The sequence below is a fragment of the Arachis hypogaea genome, chromosome 2, assembly GCF_003086295.3.
Source record: "Arachis hypogaea cultivar Tifrunner chromosome 2, arahy.Tifrunner.gnm2.J5K5, whole genome shotgun sequence".
Lineage (NCBI taxonomy): Eukaryota > Viridiplantae > Streptophyta > Magnoliopsida > Fabales > Fabaceae > Arachis > Arachis hypogaea.
This window is the reverse complement of record NC_092037.1, coordinates 6,876,604-6,899,588: the sequence shown is the minus strand read 5'-3', so window position 1 is coordinate 6,899,588 and position 22,985 is coordinate 6,876,604. Positions and strand designations below refer to the sequence as shown.

The 22,985-nt window shown below is 26.3% G+C and overlaps 2 protein-coding genes and 1 long non-coding RNA gene across 3 annotated transcripts; all 3 read right to left on the bottom strand.

Annotated features, from left to right (window-relative positions):
• Positions 1-2,170, bottom strand: LOC112735366 (uncharacterized). The gene is made up of 3 exons (XR_003168504.3): positions 1,513-2,170; positions 631-1,162; positions 1-218 (listed from the first exon to the last, which is right to left on the bottom strand). It is a non-coding gene; the product is annotated as an uncharacterized lncRNA (long non-coding RNA).
• A 628-nt stretch (positions 2,171-2,798) lies between these two features.
• LOC112735354 (GDSL esterase/lipase 5) lies at positions 2,799-10,934 on the bottom strand. The gene is made up of 5 exons (XM_025784900.3): positions 10,565-10,934; positions 9,393-9,520; positions 5,270-5,506; positions 4,397-4,658; positions 2,799-3,252 (listed from the first exon to the last, which is right to left on the bottom strand). Exons 1-5 carry the CDS (start codon positions 10,839-10,841, stop codon positions 3,011-3,013), a joined length of 1,146 nt encoding a protein of 381 aa, XP_025640685.1. The 5' UTR covers positions 10,842-10,934; the 3' UTR covers positions 2,799-3,010.
• A 1,194-nt stretch (positions 10,935-12,128) lies between these two features.
• On the bottom strand, positions 12,129-18,368 carry LOC112735347 (GDSL esterase/lipase 5). Its single transcript, XM_025784894.3, has 5 exons — positions 17,883-18,368; positions 17,118-17,242; positions 14,233-14,466; positions 13,097-13,352; positions 12,129-12,469 (listed from the first exon to the last, which is right to left on the bottom strand). Exons 1-5 carry the CDS (start codon positions 18,163-18,165, stop codon positions 12,234-12,236), a joined length of 1,134 nt encoding a protein of 377 aa, XP_025640679.1. The 5' UTR covers positions 18,166-18,368; the 3' UTR covers positions 12,129-12,233.
• Positions 18,369-22,985: the final 4,617 nt, after the last annotated feature.

The window sequence follows — 22,985 nt, the reverse complement described above, 5'->3', positions numbered from 1 at the left end:
TTAGATAATAAATTTATAAACTTATCAAAATAATAAATAATCCTTTAACATAAAGATTTAATACAAGATAAATAACTAAACTCAGACTTATATTCGTTTAAATTACAATCCACTAATAATACAAAATATTCAAAACAAAGTAAAAATCCACAAGGCTTCTTCGATATCATGGTTCCAAAGAATGAAACCACCAAAAAAACAGCTATTATCCACTTGCTCTGCAAATAAGAAACAACGTTACAACATCCATTAGCTTATAGAACTATAACTTATAATATTAATTTCATTCTCAATAACCAAACTTCGAGACATGATAAAACAAGTTTCTTGTCCTTTACAATTGGTTGAATCAACACCATTTCAATTGGAAAGGTATACTAAGACATCCTTGAGATTTAAGTAATATTACATTGGATACCTCTGTATACTATAAGAAATGAGACAAAGCACCATATAAACATTGAAGGAAGTGAGTCCAATTTGACCAAATGTAACACAATAAGTACCTATACAAGCACACCAATATGGATTCGCACATTTATCTACCAAAATAAAATAGGCTAATCTAAATTCAACTAATCTTCAGTCACAGCTATGTTAAAACCCAACCAAAAGTAAATTATTACATACCTGGAAATGGAGCTTCATCTCCAACTTGACCAGAATCATCAAAGAGTTCAAGCAGAATATTTATCAGTTTGGTTTTGGTTCATGTGTCTTGAAGATGGCAAGAAGAAGCATTCTTAACACAAATCAGGCACAAGCAAGCTAGTAATCTTGTTCGAGAATATTTGTCTTTACTTAATTCAATTACAGGGCTCAAAGCTCTTCCACCTCTAAGGTCGACAAATTTAGAGACAGCTTCAGAATTGTTTTTAACAATCACAGCTATGGACTCCAAACTAGCATCTTGCTGGCTTAGAGAACCATACAGAAGGCTGATGAGTTTGTCCAACACACCAGCATAGCATAAGATATTCTGTTCTTCACCTGTCTCGCATGAATGAATAATAATGCTCGCACCTAGTGCAGAAAGACTTTCATTCTCGCTTTTCAACACTAAAAGCAGGAACTCCAAGTTCTCTTCCTTGAAAAAGTCATATTTTGGGGCCAATTTTGATGGATAAATCATTCATAGAGAACGTGCAGCTGCATCCACAACCTGAAATCAAGTGTAAAGGCCAATCAGATGGCATTGGAGATTAAAATATTAATAATTGCATTCGAAATATTTCTAATAGATATAGAAGTAGCAAGAACAATTAAAGGAGAAGTTGAATCACTAAATTGAGTTCAAAATATGCAATTCATTATTCTCACACGAACGATTTCATTCCTACTATCAATGCATTATGATGATAAAAAAATAGTCCAAATCAACGTAACCGAGCAAGTATCATCACTAATCGCAACCTAACGATCAATCTAACAATTCAGAGCATTGCAATTTCATCGCGATCTACAATATCTGGCAAAACAAATGGTAAGGAAAGAAGAGAGAGAGAAATTGACCTTGTCATCGGAGGCAGAGAGGAGCCTGATCAAGCGAGGGAAAGCTCCGGCGTCGAGGACAGCACGGACACCGGCGTCAAGGCCACAGGCGAAGTTGCCAAGTGCGGCGGCGGACTGTACAATGAGGTTGGGGTTGGAATCGAAGTCGGCAAGGGTTGCAGCAGCAATAGAGCGCAACGGCGGTGCGAGCAAGAGAACGACGGTGGTGCAACTATGACGGAGCGACGATGGCAGCGGAGAATGACTGTTGAAAATTGGGTAAAACAAGGTTGGTGATGGGATTGGGGGGAATTGTGTTTCTGAACTTTGGACGCGGGAATTTAGTGCGGATAATAAAAATCAACGGCAAATTCGTTTGATTTTAATTTGGAGAAAAGTAACATCTTAAATGTCTATTTTATACATTTAATTTATATTATTTATTTGATTTTAGAAAGCGATCTACACCGTTTAAATATATCGATAGCAGCGTTGTTGATATTTTAAATAATAAAATAAATGCCATGTCGACGATTTTAATTTGAAAAAAAAAGCAATATGCACTCTAAACGTCTATTTAATATATTAAATCTACACTGCTTATTTAATTTTAGAAAATGATTTTGACCGTTCAAATTTATTGACGATAACATTGTTGATATTTTAATAATAAAATAGACGTCGTGTTCGTTGATTTTAAAATAAAAGTATTTTTCACCCCAGTTTCGTCGACAATATGACGATAATAGGAAAAGAGTTAATACATCATAAAAAAATCGACGACCAAGCTATCGATTTTATTGTTTTATTTTTAATTATTTTTTTAAAGTTGTCGAAAAATATCGACGAAAAAATCGTCAATTTTTTGCGTCGAAAAATACCTTTTTTTTACAGTGTATATTATAAGAAAATTTTAAATATAATAATAAAATAATATTATACCTCACTGGTTGAATTAAATTGAGTCGGTTTTGAGTAGATTCGAAATTCGATTCAATCCATGCAGTTTGCCATAATTAGAATTGAATCAAATCTAAATTAGTGTGTTTTTAATCGATTTTTAAATTTTTTTTTGTGACAATTGATTTTCAATTTAAATGGAATTGAATAAGAGATTTAATTTGAATTTGTTTACCTGCTGTAAAGGTAGCAAAGACAAATCAATTCTTTTTGCAAGACATGTATACGAGAAAGACAATAATAAGGAGAAATTCAAACAGAGAGCATATATATTTAGGTGGCTACTCCAATGAAGATTTTATGATTGTCATCATATGAAGATATTTCATTTTGACCATTAGATGATAGATTGTAGGGTTTGATTTTATTTAAAGTAAAAGTGTTATCTTTATTTAAAGTGTTGCTAAACAAATAAGTTACACTTTTTAAACAAAGATCATCATAAAAAGATGTTTTTGGCATCTTCATAGGAGTAGTTGCCATATATTTATATATATTAATGAATGTTTAGTTATTCTTATTAACTAGTGAACGCTCATGGGGATGATCTAACAAATGTTCAAAGCTGGAAGAGTTGTTTGAGATTGTGAGAAGATTGTTTAGGATGTGTATCACCTCCAATCCACATGATCTGGGAAATATGGTTAGCAGCCTTATCAGTGGGATGAGCAGCATCAAAGAGAACATAGTCATTAGAATTGTTACATACATGATATGTTTCAATTCCTCTTTTCCCTCCACAACTATAATCTCCTCCATAACGACCACCTCCACAGCAAGCTTCACTCCCCACTTTGAAACCTTGTACCAACACAAATACAAATCATCCAATAACCACATCAAATAAAATAGGTAATGAGAGAAGCGTGTAGAAGCTTGTGGAGTTAGAGAAGTTAGAATCTGTTATGTTAGTTATGCTGACTCAGCATATTTCTGTTATTGGCATCAACTGTATATAGACTCATGTAACCAACTCTTAGTGTATACAGTGATGATCAATTACATACACATCCTTAACCAATTCTTCTTGATCCTTCTCTAATAGATACAAAGGCTAATTTATCCTTTAATTTTAAAAAGACATCTTGAATATATATATATATAACATAAATATTTTTTAGGTTTAATTATTTTTATCGATTTTTATAATTTCACTAAATTTTTACTTAATATTCTATATTTTTTATTTTTAATTGTGTCGATGTATCATATCAAATTTTGTAATTAAATTTTTGCTATGACAAAAACGTTATAATTAACAGAATATTTTGTTAAACAAACTGAATATATCTGTTTATTTAATGAAATGTTTCTTTAGTTACAATATTTTTGTCATGATAGATACTTAATTATAAAATCTAATATAATATAGAATCTCAATTGAAAAATAAATCTAATTAAAAATTTAACAAAATTATAAAATTTGCAAAATAACTAAGCCTATTTTTGTAGTATCAACAATAATTGTTCAATAAGTGTAGAAGGAAATAAATATTAAGTGTATTATTTATGATCACTAATTATTTGAAAATAAAACTGATAATACTTTTATTGAGATATACTTTGCCGTCAAGAATTACTAAACAAAAAGCTAGTAAAAGTATTGGCAATTATTTTCTTAACAATTACCCATAGTAGTTAAAATTACTTTTAAACATTTTCATGACAACAATCTTATAAAATAATTAACCTTCTTATATAATTTCTCTCGTCATCAAGAATACTCATTATTTTTTTTTAGTGTGTAAAGTAATTATACGTATATACCTAATTAAATATTTTTCTCTGTATACTTATTTTAAATATTAAATAACCATACTAAATATATACTAACATCAACTATCAATACAGAATACATATTAAAATATAAAATATATATTAAAAATAAGTTATATATATATACTAAATTAATAAAGGTGGATATAGAAAATAAATCCTAGCTTACCATATTTAGAAGGGTTTTCCATATGGTCAAGAAATGCAGCGTAGATATCGGTGAGTGAATATTTGAATCCACTTAACTCTTTCTCAAGCTTCTGAAGGTTTTTGGGAAGTTCATTGTTATGAAGCCTTGCAAGAACGGTAGCTTCTTGTTGCAAGCAATCATCAAAGCTGTTTTCAGCAATAAGTATCCTTAGAAGTGGTATGCATCCCAATGGATACACATTTAAAAATCCAAATTTTCTTCCACCTTCATTATAGATATCCTATTTAGCAAAATTACTAAATTAGCAAAATTAAACAATAAAATAAATAAATAAAATTACTAAATTAGGTTTAAATAATTTTTTTAGTCTCACTTGATTTATTTTATTTTATTTTATTTTTATTCCTAATAATTATAAATTTTACTATCAAATGTTAAAATATGTATTTTATATAAATATATTAAAAGCTTTATTCTTTTTATTATTCTTGCAAATATATATTTTCTGAATTCACACGAATATTTATATATCACAATTAAAGAAAAACATTTTGAAGGACCAAAATCAAAATGACACATTTTTATAGACTAAAACCATATGCAAAGAATAATAAAATTATGTTAGTGCATGCAATATGATTTGTTTGTGCTTTAGAGTTTAAAGTGTGATTGTGTATACATTTGTTTTTTCAAAAAAAAGTCTTTATGCTAGATTTTTTTTCTCAGAATAAGAATGATTAAATTTTTTTTTTTTTTTGTCATAAGTTCTGAAATTATATTATATATGTAACTACTTATCTCCAAAATCGAAATTGATAAGAAAAATGACATATAAATAATCATATATTTGAGAATTAGGCAAATTAAGGATTCAAATCTCTGTTTTTATACTTTGATCACCGAAGAAATGTTGCCAATCACAAAGTCTACAAATTGTTGTGGAGGGTATGGAAGAGGCGCAGTGCTGGAATTTGCACTATAGAAAGGGGCAGCATAGTCATTTCCTCCAATGGAAAATATGTAGACAGCTTTTGAGAGCATTTTGTCGGCTTCCTCTTCTCCTAGATCCTGCCTCAATTGCTTGCTAACTTGTCCAAAGTAAAATGACTGAGTTTTCAAGTCAACCACCTAATTAAATCAATTAATCAAGCATCGCCATTATTAAAGCTTAAATAATTAAGGGGATTAAATTTTCATTTAGAACTCATAATATTGTTCAATTTGCCATTGTCCCAATGAAAAAATAATAATATCTAAATACCCTTGGATTACTAAATTCGACATATAGCGATAAATTTTTAGCAGCAATTTTTTTAAAACTGTCACTAAAAAAATTATTTTTAACAGCAGTTTGAATAATAATATGATTGTGAAAAACTAGAATGATTGTATATAATTCTAAGAATGCTACATGTTGTTGGGAGTGAATTCTCTCCAGTGAAAAAAAAATTGGATGGTGTCCAATATTTAATCTCATTCTTTATTATTTTTTCTCTCCTATTTATTTAGAGTAATGCTAGGGAACCAAAAGGGTATTAGCCAAAAACCAGCCAAATATCTCTTGGTGAATCCAAAATTTCTACAAGTTAATATATATAGATGTTTCTTTTGTTAAATATTAGAATGTTTCTTTTTCATACTAAATGGATGTTCTTTTATATATTTTTCTAATTTTTTGTATTACAAATGTAAATGTCTCTATTTCTTTAAGAATTTCATATTTTTTTAAAAATTTTATAGATAGTTAATTATTTTTGCTAAAATATCACTGGATATTTTTTTGTTAAATATTAAGATATTTTTTTGCATATTAAATAGATTTTTTTTATATTAAATAAATATATTTTTATATTTTTTAATGTGCAGAACGACGCAATTGTTGAGAAGCATCCCTCCTTCTCCAAACGCTATAAACACACACACCAACACACTTAACTTCGTTCAATTCCTTAACTGCAAACACATACACATTCTTATTCCTCAAAATCATGGACTGAATTCGAGGATCAACCCTTGGCACTGGAAGCTTCGCCACCGACAGTGTAGCCACACCCAAGAACCCTTCCCTTCCGTTCCACTTTTCGGTTGCCGTTAAGTCCTTCGATTGTTTCACCTCCTTCTTCCTCGTTAACGAGGAACACGTCCTTAACCGCCTCGGTTCTTCTTGTTCTCGAATCCTTAAGTGCTTGTGTGACCCGATGATAGTAGAGGAGTGGGTCGCGATGGAGAGGTAGAGAGGACCTGACGGTGGGAGAAATGGGTTTGTGTGTATGATTGTTGGAGGTGGGTAGGTTAATATAAGAGAGAAGAAGAAGGTTTTTATAGGTTTTAATTAAGTTTACCGAATCAATTTTAAATTTTTTAAATTTTGAATTTAAAAAATTTAAAACTAATTCATTATTAATATAAATTAATATAGTTTTGTTTAGTTTTTGGCTGGTAACATTTTGGTTTCATATATTTTTTCATTTATTTTTGGTTCTACTTAAAAAATTAAAGATAAAAGATCACATTTTATTCTCTCAAGTGTTAAAAAAATAGAAAAAAATCCATTTTTTATGTTGTTCACATCCGACACTTAAATTAAATAGAAACATTATTATTCAATAATTAATGTCAACTTCAAGAGTTTAGACTTGTTTGTTTTTTTTTTTTCTTTTGACGGGAAGATTGCTTATAACTTAATCCAGCCTCTAATAAACTAATTAATCATTCACAAATATGATATGCAATAAACAAATAAATATAACATGTATAATACGAAGGCGATAACCCTAATTATGTATATTGAATTATTGACGGCTCCTTTCGTTCATTATTTAGAAACATAATAATCCATTACACACTTGTTTAGTATTTTTTTAGGGATAACTACGATTTTGATCCCTAATATTTAACTCGAAAATTGAATTCGTCTCTAATTTTTTTAATTTAAATTTGTCCCTAAGATTCGTTTTTAATTTTAAAATCGTCATCGAACAATTATACCTTTACATTATCCTATCACCATCTCACTCCCTCTGCGCCACATTTCTCTCTCTCTTTCTCTCTCTAAAATTATTGTGTTGTTGTTATTGAATGTATTGAAAGGAAGAAATAACCACAACAGAAATAGTGGGCCAAGATGCTGAAAGACGCACGCGAACAGAGGTTGTCACAACACGCAGGCAACAGAGACATAGGCGGCAACGCAGGAACAAAGTAGTGATGCATGAAAAGAAGTCGAATGGAGCAACGATGTTGACGATAGTGTAACTTCCTTCAATTACAAAAAAAGAGAAGGAAAGAGAGATAAGAGATGGAATAATGTCGATTACAGAAAAGGAACGATGTTGGCAATGGCAGACAAGGCCACTGATGCAAGCAATGTGAGTGACTAGGACAGCATCAGTGATAATCACCTTCCAAAGCCATTGTAGCAACACCAATGACAGCATCGGCAAAGCAACAGTAAACACTCACAATCAAAGGCAAAAACCCTCTTTCTGTTTGCATTCCTTCCCTCTCTTTCCAGCGAACCAGCAATAGCAACAACGACTTCTCTCACTGTCGCACATTTCTTCTTCCTCTCTTTCCAATTTTGATTTTCTCCCTTGCCATCTATCTCCTTCTTTCTACCCCCTCTCACTCTTGCTATATATTATTACCATGATTGCGTATGTGAGAAGGGAGAATAAGAGAAGGAAATGGTGAGAGAGAGAGGATGAGAAATAGAAGAGGGATAGTGATAGGGTATTTTTCTCATATAAAAAAAGGTAAAGTGTATTTTTTGTTCTTGAAAATGGAGAGAAAACTAAATCTCTCTCTCTACTTCCAATATTATCCTTTTATTTTTTTAATATATTTTATAATATAAGGATAAAATTGTCTTTTTATAACATTTCTTTCCTTCTTATTTTCCTTTCATTCAAACACATCTAAATAAAATAAAAATTCACTCAATTTCTTTTCTTTCCTTTCTTTCCGTTCTATTTCTTTCCTCTCTATTTCTTTCCTTCCAACCTAATATAGCCTTAATTTTTATTTTGTTTCAATTTTGTCCCAAAAGTTTACGAGTTGCATCAAATATATCCTCAACGGCTAAATTTTCAAAAAATTTAAGATCAATCTAACAATAATGCATGAAAATTATGCTTGATTTGCTTGTGTTGAGGGTTGTTCTTATGAAATTGTAGTTAAATTAGTCTTATTTTTTTTTTTGAAAAATTAGCCTTTAAAGATATATTTGATGCAAATCAAAAATTTTAGGACAAAATTAAAACAAAATAAAATTTATGAGTATTTTTGAAATTTTTATCAAATTTCAAAGACAAAAAATATACTTTACCCTTTAAAAAAATATTATCTTTAAAAGAATAATTTTATATTAAATTAAACGTTGAAAACATTTCAAACAAAAAAAATGTCAGAAACAATTTCAATTTTTAGGCTAAACCATAAAAAACAAAATCATACTTAATTCTATTTTTTATTATTCTAACTATTACTATAACATTCGGTCATTTGCAATCACTGCCAATACTTATTATTAAAACACAGGTCAATAAATATTATTTAACAGTATGAATGAATGCTAAAGGCTATAGCTTCTACAATTTACACTCAGCAACATAAATTTTTAAATATTGTAATAAATTATAATTTTTTGAGAGAATCATCACTAAAAATATTGTTATTATTTACAAAATTTAGCCAGAATTTATATCATCTCCTTTTTGAAGTAAGAATTTTTTTAAAGGAGAAATGTTAAAAAATTATTAGAATTTATTGTTTTTGTCTATTATTTTTTGTCATTAATATAATTTATTTAGTCTAATAATCTAGTAATATATCTTAACCTATACTTTTAAACATTAATGACTAACTAATAATAAAAAATAATAAATTTTAATAGTCCTCTAGTATTTATTTTTTTGTAGGTAGTCTTTTTTAATTTTATTATTTGTTCAATATAAAAAAAAGAAACCAAAGTAGTATATAATGTATAAGACCATGCATCTTATTATGTAATTACCGCTCCTTTATTAGTTTCAACTAAAGCACCAGCTCCAGCTGATGCAAAATTCACCCCATAAATGTATTGATAATGGTTGTATCCAGGATGCAAATATGGCGGAATTAGCGGTAACTTTGCATAGCCACCTACAATCAAAATTCAAAGCAAAACACATTAGAACCCTCAAACTAAAACTTCATTTCATAAGCTGTGTAATTTAATTATTTTTCTTCAACAACTTTTAAATGCATAATAAAACAAAAGTCAATTTTGAAATTAGAAAATTTTTATAAAATTTTTTTAAAGTTTGCAATGATAATCAACACAAAAATTTATTGAATTTTGTATAAACTTTCTGCCTTTTAGATTTTAACGGGTGTCATTAGAAACCTCTCAAAAAACTTCTCAAACATCTTCTAAACATATTCTATTTTTCTTTTTGTCCTTATAAAAGTACAAATATTTAATTTAAGTTTTGTCGTGAAAACACTATTTCTCTTAAAAATTAAGTTAATAGAAAGATGTATAATTTAATTTATTTTTAATATTTATTTTATGTTTTAATATATATTTTATTTTAATAACTAATTTTAATATATTTAGCATGAATGGTTATTCTCTAATATTTCTTCATCACGTAAGAATTCTTTTTAAATTTAAGTAATTTTTTTATATAGGTCTTCTTTTCTCCTTTTATCTGCCTTGTACTAAACTTTTTCTTTTGAAATAAATAAAAATTGAGCTCTAAATCTTTAGATTATAGAAGTTTTGGTATTATATCAAAATTATTTATTTTAGAAATTTAAAATGATAAAAAAATATATGAATTATTATCCTCTAACAAGTTTTATATATATTTGGAATTTCAACCTAACCTAAAAATTGTCTTGGAGAATAATAATGCAACGGTTAAGGTTATATTAAGAAAGCAAGAAGATAGAACCATAGATTAATGATTAAAAAAAATTTAGTTAAGAGTATTTGTTAAGAATTTTTAAAATAAATAAATTTTATTAAAGATAAAATTTAAATTTTTTCGTAAAAGAAAAAAATTTAAAAATTTTCAATAATTGAAGAAACCTTTAAAGAGTATACTTAATATTATAATATATTTGTCAAAAAACTCTTTTAAAAAATATATTTATCATGAAAGAATTAATAATTAAATTATTGTTTGAAGTGAGACATACCAATAAAATCTGGTATTACACGTCCATCAGAAAATCTTCCAGAGGGATATTTGAAAAAAGTTTTGCCATAAGGAGGAAAATTTGACTGAAGAAAAGTGGTGGTGTTGATGTAGTTATTGTTTCCATTATCAAACAATGAATCTCCAAATATGAATAGGGCTCTGTGGTTTTGTGGCAAGCAATAATAAGAGGCATGGCTTTGATGGGAAAAGGAGTAACCAATAATAATAATAATATTGAGTATGAAATAGCAAAGATAGAAGGTGAATATAGACATAGTTAGTTACACTTGCAATAATGCAATATTCAGGTGTAGCTCCCTTCTTATAATTTGTGATTTTCTCTAATTAATGTGTTGCTGGTGGCATTCATGCATATTCAAATTTGGAGTTTGATATATAAACTACATTAGGAATCATGATTTATTAATTATGACATTGCTTGCCGTCCAAGGTTTCTCTTTTTTTTTTTTAACTTTTATTTTTTTTTATTCGAGAATAAATTAATTATTTTTCACCATGTGAATTTTTAATAGACTAAATTTCGCTTCTATTCTAATCTTTTTTTTCTACCACAAATAAAAAGATTCGAACCCGTAACTTCTAAATGAATATGAAAATACTATATTATTTGAGTTATAGTTCCTACTCTAACGTTAAATACAATAATGTCATATTTATGTGGACAAACATTGAAATAAATAATTGATAAAAATGGATATATTTTGAAAAAAAAAAGATATATAAACACGAGTTATAAATCAAATAACATAAACTCTTTTTTATTTAGAGGTATCAGGTTGAATTTTACTCCTAATTTAAAAAAAAAATGCATAAACAGCTAAAGATGCCAAAGGAGTCAAAGATCTTTTTAAATTGGGATATCCAGTGATAATTCTGTTATTTTTTTTCTTTTATTTTTCTATTGCTTCATATATTTTCAATTGAGAAAATTTGTGGAATACATTACACTTGTTGCATATATGTCATATTCATGATCTCATACAAGTTATTATCATCTTTGCATTACAACTTTTTAATTAAAAATATTATTAAATAATAGAAAAAAGAACTGTAGTAAACTAATAATAGCTAAAAAAGACAAACGAGCCCATAAAAAAAAAATTCTAGAATGCAATTTTAATTTAATGTTGTATATACCTAGTCAATGAATCCGTTACACTAGCAATGGCAACTCGCAGTTGACTTTTTAATTTCGGAAATGTTTGATAATCAAAGAAAATCAGCCAAAAATAGTCATAATTTGTCTTATTTAGTATTTATTAATTATTACGATAATTAATAAATATTAAATAATGTAAGTTCTGGTTATTTTTTTGTCTTCCTAACATTACTCAATTAATTTAATATTGTATATGATCAATTAATGCCTCACTATCATAGTAGTAAATTAAGCTACAATTACATTTTTAGGTAAATTTTTTGGTATCTATAATTTTAGTATCGAAATTTCTTAACTTGCCCTTTATGATAAATTTTAAATATTTAAAAATTATTTACTTTTTAAATTTAATATTAACTTTTTTTAGTAAATTAGGTAGATATATATAAATACCATAGCTTGCACCTACATTTTAATTCATAACTGAAAAATATATTGTGGCAACAAAGGGAAAAACAAGAATGAATTGGAAAACAAAGTATTGGGCTTAGAAGAAATCACTAATAGTGTAAGGCCCAAGAAAGTGAGAGTTAGTTGTGTAAGCCCACATCCTAGTTGCCAATTGTTTATAAGCACTTTCTGTAAGATGGTATGAGTCCCAAAACAAATATTCATTGGGTTTGTCACATAACTCAAAATGCTTATTCCCTCTTTTACCCCCACAACTGTACTCTCCTCTAAATGCTCCACTCCCACAGCATGCTGATTTTCCTTCCTTCAAACCTACATCAAATCAAGACCAAAAAAAAAAAAAAAACCTACATCAAATCAAATACTTAATTAATTAACCAAAAATTTAAATTATTAATTATATTTAATTTTCATGTATTCACAATGTAAAAGTATTTTAATTTATACAGAAATCTAATCATATATATATATATATATATATATATATATATATATATATATATATATATATATATATATATATATATATTAGCAAAAGTGTTTGGATTAAGTACATACTAACTATTTAAAAATAATTAAAAAACATATAAAATTTTGATTGACTGAAAATATAAAGGTATGTTTAGTTTCATAGTTTGTGTTTTTTTTTAGTCTTGCCTAATTTTAAAATTATGTGAAAAAAAAAAGAGAAAACATGAGATAAAAATACAAAATATAATTTTATTATTTTTACTAATTTTTTTAACAAAATTCTAAAAGTAAAACAAAAAATAATAACGCAAACTAAACACTCCTAACATTCTTTTTCATAATAATAAGCACATAACAATTAAACTCTTTGTTGATTTGCAAAGTGCTAGCTTAGAATAAATAAAGTAGGGGAATAAATTAATTCAAGGGTAATTCAATCTAAACAATAATTAATTAAGGATTACTAACCATATTTAAAGGGGTGGTTGATCATTTGAGTTACATCAGCATTGAAATCATAGAGAGAATATTTGAAGCCCTTTAGCTGCTTCTCCAATTTAAAGAGAGCCAAAGATAGAGCTTGATTATGTAATTTTGCAAGTGATGAAAGTTGTTGTAAGCAGCTTCCATTTCCATCTGACTTTATTATTCTGGTCCCTGGAAGACAACCCAATGGTGGCAAGTTCATGAACACAAACTTTCTAGCCCCTTTCTTATATATTCCCTGCCAATACACCATACCAATATACCATGCATCAGCATTTATATTTACACTTATTACAAATACTTTTGAATAACCCTAATCATCAATATAATAAGTTAATTACTTAGAAAAGCAAGCAGATTGTTATACTATGTATGCTGTGATCAACTATGCTACGTATACACTAAAATTAACCACTAAAATCAGTCATTATTATAAAATATATATTGGAATATAAGTATACATTAAAAATAAATTAAATTATACATGTATTTATACATAAATATATTAATAACTGATTTTGATGTACGGATAATATTTGTTATGATGATAAAATTAAAGATATATTGTTTGCATATTCCACAACTAGAGTTAACTTAAGAGTAGTGTGTTAGGAAAAATGAAAGGAAAGAAATAATTTTTTTTTTCTCACAAAACTTCTGTTTAAAAAGGATAATCATGTATATAATTAAAATTAATTAAAGAATTAAAGCTTTTCTTAAACTTATAATAAAAAGACTAAATTTAAACCTTAATTATTTGTAAAAATATTTTCTAAAACTATACAATATTTTTTTATCAAGTTGACCTTAATGATGATAATAATATAATAATAGAATAATTATATTATACCCTTTTATTAACTAGTAACTATTTATCTTATATATAATATTATAATTACAAATAATTATTTTAATATCACTTTTCAATTAAAATTAAATATCTAGACAGAAAATGATTATTGTCTAACTCTCATATGAAGAAAATGATTATTAGCCATCACCAACTAAAAAGTTTATAGGATCCTTATCTTATATTTCTAAGATCCCATTATGTGCCATAATCTAACTCTATATTTGAACATATATATAGAGGTGCCATAAATTAGAACTCTATATACCTTGATAATGGAAGTGATGTTACCAACCACCATGTCAACATATTGTGAGTGAGAGAAAGAGTTAAGAACATCAGATTGAGTCAAGAATGGGCTAAGGTAATCGTTGGTTCCAATGCTAAACATGTATACACCTCTTGATAATAACATTTTAGCTTCATAACTTCCTAACTTGTGCTCCAACCATGTTGCTACTTTCTTGAAGTGATCTCTAGCTTGTGTTTTCAGAGGTATTACCTGAAAAATAAAATTGATGTTACAAATTATCAAAGAAGTATAATACTAGTAATTCCTGAAACATATATAATCATTTATTTATGTGTCTCTTTTTATTCGTTTAAATTTTTAGAAAAAGTAATAGTATGATATAGTATCAGAACTTTTATGATCACCAAAAAATTTAGAATTTGATTGTTATTAAATTAAAAAAATTCAGCATAAGACTAATCAAGAAAAAAAAAGTTCATACAAAAAATTTAAACAAAAAAAGCTCTTATTTAATGGAGCGTGTTAGATATATAATTATTCTTGTAGCTCCTCCTATCAATTTAAATTTTTTGGAGAAATAGTATTATTACAGTTCCTAGTTGTCTTTTTTTTTATATTTAGTTCCTAATTTCTTTTATTAAGTTCACTGAAATAAAAAAATAAAATTTAAAATGGAAACAACAATAATAAAAGTAATAATTATCCTCTAAGAAATAATTCATCAGCTCCACTACTATTTTGATGTGACTATGAAATAGAGACATTTGAGGTTATAAATTACTTGCACAATATATATCAACAATATATTTGGAAAGAAAATAAAGTAAAGGGGAAAAAAAATATGAAATGAGAACTGATGGGATCATCTTAGTCTTATTTGTTGGCCACATAGAAGAGAAAATAGTGAAAAAGTGAGTAAACTAAGGTTATATCACTTTCATTTCTAATTATATTTTCCTTGAATTTAATTTTCTAGCACTTTTCCTTAGATTTCGCATCATAAATTGTAACGTAAGGTTATAACATAATGCAATAATTGATGTATAATTTACGAAAATTTGAACAAAATTGATTTTTGATTTGTGGACTATGTATGATTTTTCAGAAAACGTCTTAAATGTTCTTCATAAAATTTAAAAAACAATTATAGTTAATTAGTTATATATCCTTTTCATGGAATCGACTTCTATCCATGAAATGACTCCTACCAGATCATTTTTCCACACACACACACTCTATCTTTTTTGTCTTTGAAATTCTTTCAAAATTATCTCTATCATGCATTTCATTTATAATTTCATGGTCAAATAATTAATTAAATTGATTGGTTGGGCCATGAGTGATTTATTGATTCTGGTCTTGTTTGGTGTCATGGGTCCAATGACTACTTGTGCTTGTACTGCTTCTTGTCTTTGAATCACAGTTGTACTTGATGTTTGACCTATCACTGCACCTTTTTCATGGACTCTCAACTTTGAGAAAATTTTGTGAACGGAAAAAATATTATTTCTATTAATATTAGAGGCAAATTATAGATATATTAAAAATGAGAAACTTATATAAAGTGGTAACTTGTGATCGATATTAATTGGTATAATATACTCAGAGATTGGCAAGATGTGTGTATATGTGTTATGCAAATGATGTGACTCTTAGGATGTATTTGTTTACGGATACGGAATATTGAAACAGAGATATAAAATTATGTTTGTCAAATAAAATATAAATAGAGATATTATGTTCAGGAATAATAAATTAGTGTATTTTGTATTTTTGACAGAAAAAATATAAAAATATTAATAAAAAATAATTTATTTTTTTATTATTTTTATTAATTTTTTAAAATTATATTTTTTATTATTAATCTTTTTTTCAAAATTTTTATATGAAAAAAATTAGAGTTAATTAGACTTTCATAATTTATTCTAGTTTATTATCAAACAAAAAATAAGACCACTAATTTTTATATCTTATTTTCAGTGTCTTATCTTATCTTATTTTTATAATCAAATGTAAGCCTTAGTGCTATTCTAAAATACTAAGGATTTATAAAATATTGTTTTGTTTTTTTGTTTTTAAGTTTTATAAGATGGTTTTTTATTTGCGTTTTCTCTAAAAATAATTGTATAATTTACTTTTACCATCAAGTGTATTTAACTATTGCAAATAAATAAATAAAAATGGTAGCTTCACATTAATTACATAATTTTGTTCTTAACATATCCACCAGCACTATTCTCTTTTTTCTTTGCGCGTCTATGTTATGAATACAAATAATAATTCTTTCTCAACATTAGGTTCATCTCCACCCTAACTTCTAAAATTGATATTAATCAATTAAGTTAAAGAAGAATATTAGAGAGTCAAGACCAGTAATTAATCATTAATATTTAAAAATATAAATTAAAAATATATTATTAAACTAAAATAATTAAATTAATAACTAAAAGTGTTAATAAAAAATAACAAATTCTACTGGTTTTTGAACTTTTCTTATAAGCTAATTAATCTATAATGTGAACGTGGTTATCTAGCTAGCATTATAGTCATCTATATATGCTTGGCGGCAAAGTAGTGTACGTAGCATATAATTTATAATTTGGTCAATTACTAACAGCTATATCACTAGCTATGTTCATATAAAAACTTGTTCAAAGTTCCATTAAGCTAAGCTTTATACACTAATAACTAATAACATGTGAATGAAATAGTAGTAGGTGCATTCGGACCAAGGAAAAAGCTCATCATGTTTATTATTGCTTAGCTTCTAAATCGTTTAACAACTCAATAGTTTAGCAATTCCGTGTTGAATTTGTACTTGAATATATATAACTCAGAATTTCTAATAATACAAGAAAAATAATGTTTTTTAAAATAAATATATTTTTGTATTTACTTACCGAACCTTCAAAAGTTTCAACAAGAGCACCTGCTCCACCAGACGCAAAGTTCACTCCACCATAGAATTGTGTGTAATTACCAGGTTGTAGAAATGGTGGTATCAATGGCAGGTTCGCATATTCAGCTACAAATAAAAACCAAATAATCATATATTAATTACAACAATATCGATCCAGATAATAGTAATTAATTTTAATTTGTGCTACACATGATAATAATGAGTACTCTTCTTTATTTTGATTACTCATGATTAATTATAAAATAAAATAAAATAAAATATACACTTCACTAAGATCATCGGATTACAACATTTCTGTGGCGATTTTTACAACCGTCACTATTAGCGACGATTTTAACGATAACTTCAAAATTGGTATAAAAAATAGCATATATAATATAAGAAAACTTTTAAATGTACTGGAAATACTGGTGTTCTAATTGTTTTAACCGTTGATTTCAATTAATATATTATATATATTTTTTATAATTTGGATCAACGGTTAAAACAACTGAACACTGATATTTTCGATATATTTAAAACTCTTCCTATAACATATAGTATAAAAAATTTTTAAATGTTATTAAAATATCTATATCCTAATAATTTTAATTGTTAATTTTAATTAACATATATTTTATATAATTAAAATCAACTAGTAACATGATTAGTATTCTAAAAATACTTGAAATTTTTCCTCTAATATCAGATACATAAGAGAAAATTAAGATAAGATAAGATATGGAAATGAAAGAATGTTGATTACCTATAAAATCTGAAATCAAGCGACCATCAGAGAATCTGCCAGTGGGGAAGTTGAAGTAGGTTTGACCATAAGGAAAGAAATTAGCTTGATCATATGGTGTTGTGTTTATGTAATTGTTGTTTCCTGCATCTAAGAATGAATCCCCAAATATGAACAACCCAATCACATGCTTCTTATTATTATTGATACTTCTTCCAAGGGTTGGAGAGAAGAAAAGAGTTAGAGACAACAAATAAAGCAGGGAGAAGATACAGCTTGCTATGTTTGCCATCATCAACTTCATTCATTATCACTCAATTAATAACAAACATTTATACATGTGTATGTGTGTGAAGACAATTAATTAATTAACATATATATATATTATATGCTATTTTGGACTAGTCAACAGCAATTTAATTGGAGAATATGTTACTTGATGATTCCATATATAATAATGATGTGAATGAAATCATCACAATTAAGGACATGAATAAAGAATAATTGAGATGCGTCTTTATTAATTTTTTAAACCTATATATTAAGATTTAACATGGTTATAAATATAATCATTTTTATTCATTTATATTTATTTTATTAATTTAAAATTTTTTTAAAAAAATTCATTACATAAAAATAGCATCAAAACTTGCTTCTATAACTTAAAAATCTAATATTTTATTATTGTTGACCTTAATTAAAAAATAAGAATTTAAACATACAACAAATAAAAAAATGTCTAAATAAAAAATTCACACAAACTTAAAAAGGATATTTGCATATAAAAGTATGTTAGAGATATAATTTTTTTATATTTTTTATTAGATTATGCTTTTTGAGAAAAATAATTTTACAATAAAAATGTCTATGAGACATTTTTTCTTTCTTTAACTGTGTTATTTTTAGATATTTTTATTTGAAATTCGAAATAAATGAGAGAATTATAATAATTTTTTTTGAAAGTGATGTATATAACATTAAAGTAAACTTGTGAAACTACAATATCTCTAATTATTCCTGACTCATGAAATAAAAGAGCAGTTGATTCCAGCCACAACCATAGCCGACACAGAATTACATAGATGTTAAAACGCTTGTTATTTGGACGTGTAATGCATGTTTTAAAAGGTTTAATTTTATTTAGCCATGGCAATTTATAGAATAAAGTTTTGCAAATCATTAATGTTTGAATGTTTTGGTGAGATAAAGAGAGAAAGAGGGGTCCACAGAATAGGTGAAATATTTTATGTGGAAGTCTCTCATGTGAACCGTTAATTAATTTCCTATACCTTCATTTTTGTTTGATTTAAGCATACCCATCTCGTCACGTCATTATCCTACTACTCTCACGCTTTCTTTTTTTTTTTTTGGAAAATTACTTACTTACTTAGTGAATGTGGTTTTTATTCATTGATTTAAGTTTAATACACTAAAATAGAATTTGAGGTGATTTATTCTAGTATGGAGTTTTCTTATTCTCACATGGTGCGAGTCCAATGTCATTATGTGTCTAAATTTAATATATATATATTTTTTATTGTATCTTTTAATCCGATAAAATAAGAAATAATAGATTTAAGTTTTATTTAAAAATCTATCGCTAGTTAATAAAGGACTGCATATACAAAATAAAATTTGAACACTCAAAACTTATTTAAGCAGACGAATGAATTGACTACTCAATCAACCCAAATTGATAAACTAATATATCTTTTACATATTGCCAAAAGATAGTAAAAAAATTAAAAAAAAATACTCACAAATTACAAGAAGTTTTAAATTCATATTCTTATATTTTACTCGTAAACTCTATTTTAAAGCATTATACCAATTTTAAATTTATATCTAAATTTTTTAGCCTCTTATTCTAATATTTAGATTTTTTATTTTTTATTTTATTACTAATTATCAATTTTTTATATTTTCTCTCATATTAGTTCGTATTGACTATCTATAAATTAAACATGACCACTTCTTTCGTATGGTGCAATAATATTATTATAAAGATAATTTTTTATTTATCTTAAGATAAAATTTTCATTTTTTTCGACTGATGAACATTAAAATTAAAATTCTTTAATCATAAAAAAATATTCTAATATTATATTATAAAATTACATATCCTAAAAATTTAAACTAATAAATAAAGACACATAAATAATTATTTTATTATATTTACCTAACACTCGCATTCAATTTTTTTTCGGTCAACAAACTACATGCTTTACACTTTTGACATTATTTAAAGCGTGCGTTTTTCTTAGAATATATGTCTCTGTGTGTGTATCTATGAGAACAATGAGAATGAGAATGAGACGAGTTTGATTGAGGCAAAGAAAAAAGTCAAACGCAAAACAAAGTTGAATTCAGATTATTAGATGGGAATAATGGGATCAAGTTTATCATCTTGAATTTTAGGGTATATCATATATATATTGCAACAACAAAGTTAATCTGAAAACAGTTATTTAAACATTTGTTGAAATGCGTGTTAATTAATTTGTTACTATTATTATATCTTATATATACATGATTATCTTCTTCACTTGCATTTAAAAAATAATTAAACATCCCCGGCGTGATCCATGACTTTATTAATTACTCAATCTTGTGTCCAAATATATTTCCAATTGATGATGATAATATAATATCATTATTCATTAGGGTTGCTTGGTTGAACAAAAACATTCTATAATAATTTTTTTAGGGATCATAATAACAAATACAAGTTAAGGGAGATCTTAAGATTTTAGAAAATATTCCTTGTATTATATATGACTTTATAAAACATCAACTTAGATTGTAAGAGAATCTCGTTTTATATATGTAATAATTTATTTGATTAATAATAAATTTTTAAATAAATCTTAAATTTATAATGTATTAATTTTTAATTTATCAGATTAAAAAATATTATAAAAAAATTTTAAATTCGTAAATTGCTTAACTCACTTGTTTCCTTAATTAAACAAGTATTAAAAATTTAAGTTCCATTTTATTGTTAACAACAGATCTTTAAATAAAATTTATATTTTTTATTATTAATTTTAAAAATAACATATATATATATATATATATATATATGTCAATACATTAAAATAGAATTCTTTAAAATTATATCATTCATCATATGTCTTTCACCTCTTTTTTGAAATAATATTTACTTTAGCGGTTTAGCCTCATAAACCCGCTACTTATTTAAAATAGAAAGCCCGTATTCAACCAAACTTGTTGCTTCAGAGAACCTGCAGGGTTTGAACACCAAAACCGTACCAGGGCCTCGAAAGCCCATTTTCTATTGAAAAAAAAAAGGAAAGGGGGGGGGGGGGAGAGAGAGAATTTAGCATAGAAAATTGCCAATTTTGTTTTAAAGACCGGTTTTTGATAAAATGATCACTGGAAAAAAAAATGACATTTTGATTGTCAAGGAATAATCTCAATTTGATAAAAAAAATGCACCAAAGATAAAGAAATATAGTAAAAAAAAATTAATTAGATTTCAACAAAATATTTTACACACATTATTAAAAAAAATTTAATTTTGATACACTGACAATGTAAAAAATTTTAACCATTCATATAAAAGGTAGTTATTTTTGTTCATGTGGCGTTACGTAATTGAATACACGTATAAAACTACTTTACACTTGTACATCAAAATTAAATTCTTATTAAAAACATAAGATCTTTCTATTCACCAATTTGGTAATTTAACATTTTTTGTGTTTTTTATGTAAATGGTAAACAATTAAAAAAATGAAAAAAAAAGGTCTAGTGATAAAAAATTCTCTCAATTTTTTTGTGACTGTTAAATAATTTTTTAAGTATTCCAACAAAAAAACTGAATCAAATACATGAACCGTTTTCCACTTATAGAAAAAATAGTGCATTTTATCAAATTAAAGTTATCTTTTGTGGTCCAAATGTCATTTATTTTTCAAATTATTTTAATAAAAATTTAATATTTTGAAGGCAAAATTAAATGATATGGTACTCCATTTAGCAGCTATCAATGCAAGTTCACTCAAATAAATGCTGAAGATTGTATTATCCGGCACCACCAAAAATTAAAAATTTCAAAAAAAAAAAGCCTTAATTATTAGGCTAACCTAAATATATCTCTTTCGATAAAGAAAAATGAAAAGACATGAATTGAAATTGATGTTTCTTTCTTTTTCTAATGTGGACGTGAACCTAAATGTATCATTCATCGCATTATCTGAATGATATATAGTCAAGTTTGCAATTGCATGCAGCTTTGAAACACTTTATATATTCATAAACTTCGATCCATTCCATCATTTTCGTTTTAAATAACACGCCCCGTTAATGAGTCACCCATCACTCTCTCTCTCCCTCTCACAGACACACACACAATCAAGTTATTAATTGTCTCAACATATTAATTAGACTTAGCTCTCCAATTGACCAATCTATAGGAGCAAAATGCCAAAAGGCAATTATTATTATTATTATTATTATTATTATTATTATTATTATTATTATTATTATTATTATTATTATTATTATTATTGTGTAAAACTAACGAATGTCGGATTATTTAAGATAGTAAATATTTTATACTCTAATTAAGTCCTAGAAATATCAAATATATAAGGGCATTTTAGAAAAAAAAATATATATGTGAAATTACACGGTTGAAAAGATTTAGGCTCTTATTAATTTCTGTTAGATGAGTTCGAGAATGAAGAGTGAAGAATTTGAAAAAAGAAGTAAGAAAGAGATGAACAAAAAAGAAGTAACAAAATAAAAAAGCTGTTGGTAAATTGAAATTATCATTCAGAGAAAGAGAGAATTAGGGAAGATAAGAAAGAGAAAATTTGGTAAAGATAAAAGTTGTTATTCATTCGATATCATTTTCACGTTACATGCTTATCTTTATATAATTATACAAAAATTATATTTCTAATAGACAACACCACATTGAGCTAATTAACTAACTAACTTAATATGTCTAACTAATTTTGTCAACTGGCAACTCTAACTAACTAATGCTAACAACAGCAATTGATTAACTAATAAGTTTAGCTCCCTAAGTCTATTGATTCAAGTTATAGCCTCCCTTAAACTAGGATTATGAATGTCCAGAAGACCTAGTTTAAA